The sequence below is a fragment of the Dermacentor variabilis genome, unplaced genomic scaffold (assembly GCF_050947875.1).
Source record: "Dermacentor variabilis isolate Ectoservices unplaced genomic scaffold, ASM5094787v1 scaffold_18, whole genome shotgun sequence".
NCBI classification, from domain to species: domain Eukaryota; kingdom Metazoa; phylum Arthropoda; class Arachnida; order Ixodida; family Ixodidae; genus Dermacentor; species Dermacentor variabilis.
Genome location: NW_027460346.1, coordinates 3,334,349 through 3,342,458, shown reverse-complemented (window position 1 = coordinate 3,342,458; position 8,110 = coordinate 3,334,349). Strand labels below are relative to the sequence as shown.

At 45.7% G+C, this 8,110-nt stretch overlaps 2 protein-coding genes across 3 annotated transcripts; one reads left to right on the top strand and one right to left on the bottom strand.

Annotated features, from left to right (window-relative positions):
• The first annotated feature begins 488 nt into the window (after positions 1-488).
• LOC142568377 (uncharacterized) lies at positions 489-4,378 on the top strand. Of its 2 annotated transcripts, none has more exons than XM_075678375.1 (4): positions 489-1,116; positions 2,319-2,448; positions 2,707-2,841; positions 3,126-4,378. In XM_075678375.1, the coding sequence occupies exons 1-4, from the start codon at positions 689-691 to the stop codon at positions 4,170-4,172; spliced, it is 1,740 nt and encodes a 579-aa protein (XP_075534490.1). In that variant the 5' UTR covers positions 489-688; the 3' UTR covers positions 4,173-4,378. The 2 variants fall into 2 exon arrangements, with proteins under 2 accessions (XP_075534490.1, XP_075534491.1); XM_075678376.1 differs by having other exon boundaries at positions 3,140-3,247.
• Positions 2,725-6,992, bottom strand: LOC142568378 (uncharacterized). The gene is made up of 2 exons (XM_075678377.1): positions 6,633-6,992; positions 2,725-5,774 (listed from the first exon to the last, which is right to left on the bottom strand). Exons 1-2 carry the CDS (start codon positions 6,937-6,939, stop codon positions 4,429-4,431), a joined length of 1,653 nt encoding a protein of 550 aa, XP_075534492.1. The 5' UTR covers positions 6,940-6,992; the 3' UTR covers positions 2,725-4,428.
• Positions 6,993-8,110: the final 1,118 nt, after the last annotated feature.

The window sequence follows — 8,110 nt, the reverse complement described above, 5'->3', positions numbered from 1 at the left end:
GATTTGACTTGCCAAAACCACAATTTGATTATAAGGCACGCCGTAGTGAGGGACTCGGCATAAATTTTGACTATGTTCCCTTTAACGTACCCCCAATGCACGGGGCATGGCTGTATTTGCATTTCGCCCCCATCGAAATGCGTCCTATGCGGCAGGGATTTGATCCCGCGACCTTATGCTTATAGCAGCGCAACACCGTAGCCACGAAAGCGACTGCGACGGGCAATAAAGGTCGTAGACGACAGCTACGTATCTGCCTTGTTCAATCATATCAACGCATAGTAAAAAAAAAAAAAAAATTGCAGAAGCTGTTTATTTTGCGTTCTATTTGTTATCTATTTTTGACTGTAGAGCTGACTTTTTTGCTGCAATCCTCTTTATCGCCTGAGCTTCCTTTCTCGATAGGATGCGTTTTGATGCATGCGTTTGACTATGCGTGCAGTGAACAGCTGTGGCAGAAGAATGCTAGAAAATAATAGACCTTTTTCATGTTTGCAAACAAGCAGCGCGCGCGTCCTATTGGTGCTCCTCAGACGCTTCCGGTCGAGCAACTTCCGGAAGCTTGGCTCTCGTGTCGAAAGCCTGCACTGCGAGCGCGCCGCATGGTCTCCGTGCGCATGGTGGAGGTTTTTTATTCTATGTGTTCGATATTAATCGCTTGCACCTCTCAGCACTGTGGCTATCGGACATGTCCAGCGAATATTTTAGAGGACTGGACAACGCTGCACAGCATCGCTACCAAGACAAGCTGTCCTTCGAAGGCCAACAGCTGCCGGACCCGTTGGACGACGATGTCGTGCAATTTTCTTTTTCGTCAAGCCCGAGAAACTTTCCGCCTGTCACAGCAGCGGATATTTTCATGTATTTAGTGGAGGGCGTTTGCTTCTACACAAAAGAACAGTTCAAGAACCACAAGATGAGTGACGCTTACAATGCATTCTTGAGTGGGAAAGTTAAGCGTGTAATGTCGTTCAAGGCAGGCAAGCGCGGAGTCGGCGTCGTCCTCTTAACTGCATCTGTGGAGGCCAGCCAGCTGCTCTCGAAAACATACCGACCGTGGTGCGTCGTCAAAGACGATGGCGCTGTTGTAAGCGCTCACTGCACGTGCATAGCAGGGTAAGTACAGTTTACTGCCTACTCAAGCGCACGATTTACATTACCACGACCTTAGGTGCCGATTTGTCTTAGTCCCACCGTGGTATCTTAGAGGCTAAGGCGTTGCACTGCTAAGAACGAACAGTGGGTTCGATTCCCGGCCACGGCTGCTGCATTTCGATGGGGGCGAAGTGCAAAAAATTGACCGCCCTTCCACTACTGTGAAGAGGGGTGCAAGCGAAGCTTGTGTTGACTCATTTGTGCTACGAGCGCGTGCCGAGCACGAGCGCAAACAGAGGGGCGCCAACGAGCCAGCTGCGGAATATTTCCACTCCGTGAAGATGGTTAACCAGCGAAGCGCAAACGTACGGCCGCGGTGTTTATATTAAAGTATTTAACAATTGCGAGGTTACACACACGTTCGGCTGCGACGGCGAGAACGACCTCACTGACCGAGTGCCCGCAGTTGTCGCTTGCGTTCGTTGTCTCGAGTTTGTTCGGCAGCGTTATTAGCAGCATTCGCGCGCCATTTCCACTTGTGATTCTCCGAAGTTAAATGGCTTAAAAATTAAATCTGTCCGTCACGTAATACAATGAATGGCTCATATTTCCCTTAAGCAATGCCTCATACCCCCGTAAACGCGGCCTCCCCATTACGGCGACAAAAGAAGTGAAATTCCACGCTCGTATGATGAGCGGTGACGGAGCCAGCTGTGGAAAGTAGACGTTCTGGCACGTGAAACTCCATCCATCATTATTATTTGTCGTAAATTGCTAAATATGGGCCTACATTTCTTGTTGCAGGAATTAGCAAAATTTAAATAATTTTTAGAGTTTTACGTGCCAAACCCACGATATGATTATGAGGCACGCCGTAATGATTGGACTACGGAATAATTTGGTGGGGTTCCTTAGCGTGCTCCTAAATTTAAGCACACGGGTGTCTTCGCATTTCGCCCCCATAAAAAGGTGGCCGCCGTGGCCGTGAATCGAACCTGTGTCCTCGAGCTTAGCACCGCGACACCTTACCTGCTGTGCTACCACGGCGGAATAAAACTTAATGCCAGTTAACGCGAATCAAGCTATGGTAATGCACACTTTATGCATTGTGGGCTGGATGTTCAATACCTTGCACATTTATCGTGCAAGTCACACTGCAGTTAATGCAGTGGTTTACCAGAGAGTTGTCGCTAACACCTAAAGCGCACTTGCCCTTGTTTCAGACTTGGAGAATGCTGCACACACGTGGCTGCCCTTTTATTCAGCATAGAAGCAGCCATAAAATATGGGCTGAACGACCCTTCTCCAACTGAGACAGCGTGCAGGTGGTCTGAGGTATCCAGGAAATCTATGGTGAGTTTTTAAAAAATTTATGGATGTTTGGTTTCCCCAATTGGTTTCCTTTGTAGCTTCTTGATATAATCATGGTGGATAAAATTGTGAAGGAGGCGAGAGTAAATGGGATAAATATTTACAAGCGTATTTCAGTAGACAGACATTTCACACACATTCGTCGTCTTCCATCAATTTGGAGAACACCGCACTAATCAATGTTCATACCCCTCCATAACAATATTTCTTTAATAAAATTGCAACAATGTGTATTTTCAGGCAGCCCCAGTCAGCGAAATAAACTTTTTCAAGGCAAAGCCTGGACAACAAGTTCCTGAACCTGCCCCGAGGCAACAAGGGTCTATACCAACATGGAGCTCTGATCAAATGCACAGCTTCTTGCAGCACGTCAAGGTAAACTACGAGACTTGCATTACTTCTAGTGAAAGTTCACGCACTATTCAAGCTGTCATAAGCTACATATTCAGCATCAGCATACTTTGGTACACCAAAACCTAATCAAAAGATCACATGCTGCATACTCACTCTATTTCCAACACCTTATCTTATGAAATCATTTATTACTTTCATACAATCATGCAGTGTTATTGGATGTAGTGGCTATCTGTTTTCTATGACACATGACAGACTGTGGTCTGGCTACATCAGTGAATCTTTATTATTGGTCTCTTTCACAGACATTCGCCCCCAGCACACTTGTGTTGAGTTGCGTGACAGACAGTGAAAGCACGGATTCTTCTCCCGAGACTGCTGCAGAAGAAAGGAAGACCAACCACCAGCACTGTTCATCGCAATCAGCAATAGATGACATTTACAGCAACATTGACTTGAATACTGCAAAGAATGTTCAGCTCAGTAATGAATGCTGTGAAGAAATTGAGCAGTCAACCCGTGGGCAATCACGGACATTTAGATGGACCCACGAACGCAAAGGCAGAATAACGGCCTCAGTTTTACATCGTGTGCTAGTTTGTCGTAGTGGCGTCAATGGCATTGTGGCTGAAATCATGGGCTATGTAAAGGCACCTAGGGTTTCAAACATCTGTTGGGGTGTGTCAATGGAGCCGAAGGCCAAAGAGGCATTCATATCGCAGGAGTCAAAAAAGCACAAAGGGTTTCAGTTAACTGAATGTGGTCTATTTGTTAATGAAAGACTCCCTTTTCTTGCTGCCTCTCCCGATGGAATTGCCTCCTGTGAATGTTGTGGGAAATCTGTGGTAGAGATTAAGTGCCCTGCATCTCTAAAAGGTGCTCCACTCAATAATGCTTCAAAGCATCTGCAATATTTAAATAATAATTTGCAGTTAAAGCATGACCACGCATATTATACGCAAGTACAAGCCCAAATGGCTGCCACGAAGCTTCGCCGAGCCTACTTTTTAGTGTTTACAGGGCAGTCCCTTACAATTGAGCTTATCAGCTTTAATGAATCATTTTGGTTGCATGCAGAACTTAAAGCAGCAAGCTTTTTTTTTACCCATATTTTTCCTGAACTGCAGACTAAACAAATTCTGAAGCAAATAGAATGTGCCAAAGAAACATGTTACTGTCACGGTAAGAAGTCTGGCCGCACTGTTCAATGTTCACTGTGTAAAGCAAACTTTCATTTGAAATGTGTTAACCTTAAACGTACACCAAAATCATGGATGTGTACTAAATGTCAAGTGGAACTAGGGCCAGCTAATGTAAGCGCACCAAGTGTAGAACACCATCAAGAAAGCTAAAACAGAGCTGTGGTCTTTTTTCCATAAAACTAAACCATTGGAGTTTAGCAAATTCACAGCCTACAACACTCTCCAGACATTTCACTTGCTGATGCAATAATGAAAATATTATGGCCATTCCTCTACTGCAGCGAGACTGTACCAAAGTGGATGCAATATGTAATCCAGTAGTAAAAGCAATAAATATTGAATATATATGCTTTGAACACCACTGGCTGCTTCACTTTTTATTTGGCAAGCAAGACAGCTTATTTTTTCAGTTACATACAGCAAGGTCTTTATGGTTTGTGTTGATGATAGGTGTTTGGAGATTCACCAGGCCACTACACACAATTGCCAACTTGTCAATGGTGGCATAGCCTACATCCCCAGCTCTTTTTATAAAGTTCACAGGAAGGATCATGTGAAACAGCCTAAATGATTTCAGCCTCTGAATTGATCGCTCGACGTGTATGCGGACACTGGAAATTTTTCTTGAAGTGGTGACCTCAGCCCCAGGGAGTTGTGCTCGTTTCTTCGTCAATGAAGGCATCAGCAGGCTTGCACCTCGAGCACCAAACATTTCTTCACATCTGAATCCTCTGTCTACAAGGAACACATCCCCTTCTTCTACCAATTCAAGCAGTCCGCTATGTTGCGTCAGCTCTTTGTCAGAGACCCTCCCGCCCCATGCTTTAGAAACGAACATGATTGATCCTGATGGGGAAATCACCACAAGAAGCTTGACTGTGTTGTGATGTTTATAGTTGGAATACGTCTGGCTTCTTGCTGTCATAGAAGTGGGTCTTTCGATAAATATTTCTGTGCAATCAATTATGCCCCTGACATTCTTGAATGCAGCATCTCTGAATGCTTCAGGGCACCTAGATTGCAGTGTTCTACGAGATGGCCAAATCAAGAGCTTCTTGAAGTTCTCAGCTAAGACATCTAGCCACGAATGAAAAATCCGGCTTACAGAAGTTACAGAAATGCCAAACCGAAATGCTAGATCTTCCGTCAGAAGTCCCAGACGCAGTCTCATAAGCACTAAAATAAGCTGCTGCTCTGGATCCAGGGCTGTTCGAGTTGTTGGGCTCCAGACAGACAGAACCATTTGAAGCAATGCAGCAAACATTTCCGCAGACACGACACCTGTGTGGAACTTCACAGCTTTCTGAGACTTCATAACAATGTCCCTAGTTTTCTTCCGAATCGGAACTGGCTTATTCTTCATCTCAAGCTCTGCATTTTTTTTCTTCGCAGATGCCAGCTGTTCTTCTAAACAAGCAACCTTATCTTTCAGTGCTGCATTCTCTAAAGTAAGAGCAGATATATCAACCATAGTAAGCATTGTCTCTGTTTCAGCTTCACAAGAACCTTTAGTGTAATCCTCGAGGCCGACATTACTGTCAGTTATTGACGATGTTGCAAGGTCACTTGTAGTAGATACACATATTTGCACCTTTGCACTTTTGCTCCCCACTGCAGGTCTGCTCGCTAGCACACTGCGCCTCCTTTGGCCACGCTGGTACCGCTGAAGTTTCTGGTTCGTGTTGCCTTGAACACGGTATGGAAATATTGTAGGGACATAGTCCGGATGGGTAGGGTCAGACGACGGCCGGCCTGGAAAATAAAATTGTCAGTTATTAAAAACATTCAGGGTCAAGCGCAATATTGAAAGTTTAGCTAGGAAGAGATGAAAGTCAACAGAGCTACTTTGCCAGAATTTGTTTTGCAACTGACCATGCTTGCTTGTATTGAACGGCGCCAAGAAGGCGGCAAGAAGTGAAAAAACGGATGGTAGACAGCACCGAGCACATTTTACGTGCCTGTAACCTTCGCAGCCGGCTCGCGATTTTTCAAGCATGTAACACGGGTGTCACGCGGCGCACTTTCGATAACGATCAAATCTCTAAGTTCAGATTGGTTCCGTTGTGCAATTTGCGGAAAGGCGTCGATCGCAGTAGAGAATTTTGATCCGGATCGGGCTCGAGCGACAGTTGCCGTGTGACACCGGTGCAAAATGCAAAGGATCAACTAAGATATTCGAAACGTAAAATAATCAGCCAAGACTCCTCCTAGCTCCATTTAATTTACTACAAAATGGCCCTTCTACATTAGGCACCCCCGTCGCGCTAGCTTGTACGCGCGCAGTGCTTGACACTGCGCGATGTAAAATACGATCAAAACGCACGGATTAGCTTTTCGCTGCCGCAAGCTGCGCTACAAAATGGCAATGGGCTTTTCCAATACTCAGCACTACATTATTAGTTGACAAGCAGTGATCTCGCATCGCCTGAAATCTTAGTAGATATTGCTCGCGATAAGCGGATGTACTAAGCTCACGTAAACGCGCACAGCGTTGCGCGCGGCATTCGCAGCACCAACATTCTCGTGAACGATCCTCGCAAGGCGTACAACAAAGCGAGATTGCATAGTTACCTTCAAAATGCGCGGTAAGTGAAAAAACAAAATACTCACCTTGAATGAAATGAGCAGAACAAATCTGAGAGCTGTTTGTAGGCACCCATTTATCTCTTCGCACTGCAGCGATCCACGCGTCCCGTCTGTCGCTTTCTCTAGGAAACCTGAATGTTCGCACTTGCGAAAGGAGATTGGTGCCAGACCGCCGGCTGCATCCAGGTACAACACAGCAAGGCCCTCGTTGGGTTTGTCCAAGCGCGGATGATAACTGTGGCGAGAACATTTCGCGAGCAGCAGCAAACGTGAACCACCGCAAGAAAAACACACAACAGCCAAGGACGCCGGAAGTTTCTTGGGAGGACATCCGGTTTGCGGCACGCTGGCGCGCCCTGGCGGCAAGCCTTCGTGAAAAAGGTCTATACCACGCCGCCTCATCGATGTTGGTTCGCTACCCTCCAGAGAAAGCGTGCGAATTGTATCCCGTCTGATTTGTCCTCTATGCGTGAGCGCGCACATCATGGAAGGCAGAAGTACTCGCCCCTTCCCCCCTCCCTCACTTCGCGTGTGGTTGTTGACAATAAACCCAACGGGGTTCAACTACCGTGATGGAGAAAGAAAGGTGTAGTCCTCTGCGATATCTTGAGAAGTAATTTGACCAAATACCGATGACAGGCAGGGTTTATAGTTCCTGACCCACTAAGAAAGAGGAGGCTGTCGAAAAGTTAAAGATTAAAGTTTCTTTTTGGACGGATTTCATAACTCTTTTCAGCATTAGGGGTCTCAGAAATCGATTTACTTAAGAGAAAAAGTAAATCAGTTTAGAGCGACTAAGTATTGCATCAAAACCCTATTTTCGCTCATTTTGTGCTAGGAGGTTCGTTAATAAAACAAATAACGAAGGCTGAACGACTGAACCTATTTTCAATGTTTATGTTTTTATTGTTTCACTTGAAAGAGCTCGGAATGTTCCCGTAACGAAAGGAGTACAGGACAGACAGAGCGCTTTCTTTGCTTTACTCATTACGCTGTCTGCGCGCCGAAACCCGAATGCCGTTACGTCTGTATGACGTAACGGATTTCATGTTGACGCTTGTTCAGGAACATTTCTCTAAGCTTGCTAAGTTCAGTCTTTCGCTCCTGCTTCCTAATGCAATGCAGCCCCATCTTTACGGACAAAAAAATTAAATATCCTTGAGCGGACTCTGTCCAAATCCATGACGTCATGCATGGAATAGCTGCCGCGGGGAATAGAAGGCAGCGTCGTCACCCCTCTGTCGTGTTTGCGCCTCTTCTGGCTTGTAAAGTTGTCTCTCACAGAGTGGCTTGCTTGGTAATTCAGAAATGTACGCTCGCTGATTAAGACATTTTCCTTCTTTGTGTCCCTTTAAGAATATGTTGCAAAATTAATGTTCTGCAGTGTCAATCCCAATCGGTACCAACATGTGGTATTTGTACACTGCTGTTTTCCCGCGCTAAAACGTATACGTGGAACCCCCCAAATATCACCCACAACTTAGCGTGGCAACGTTGGCGTT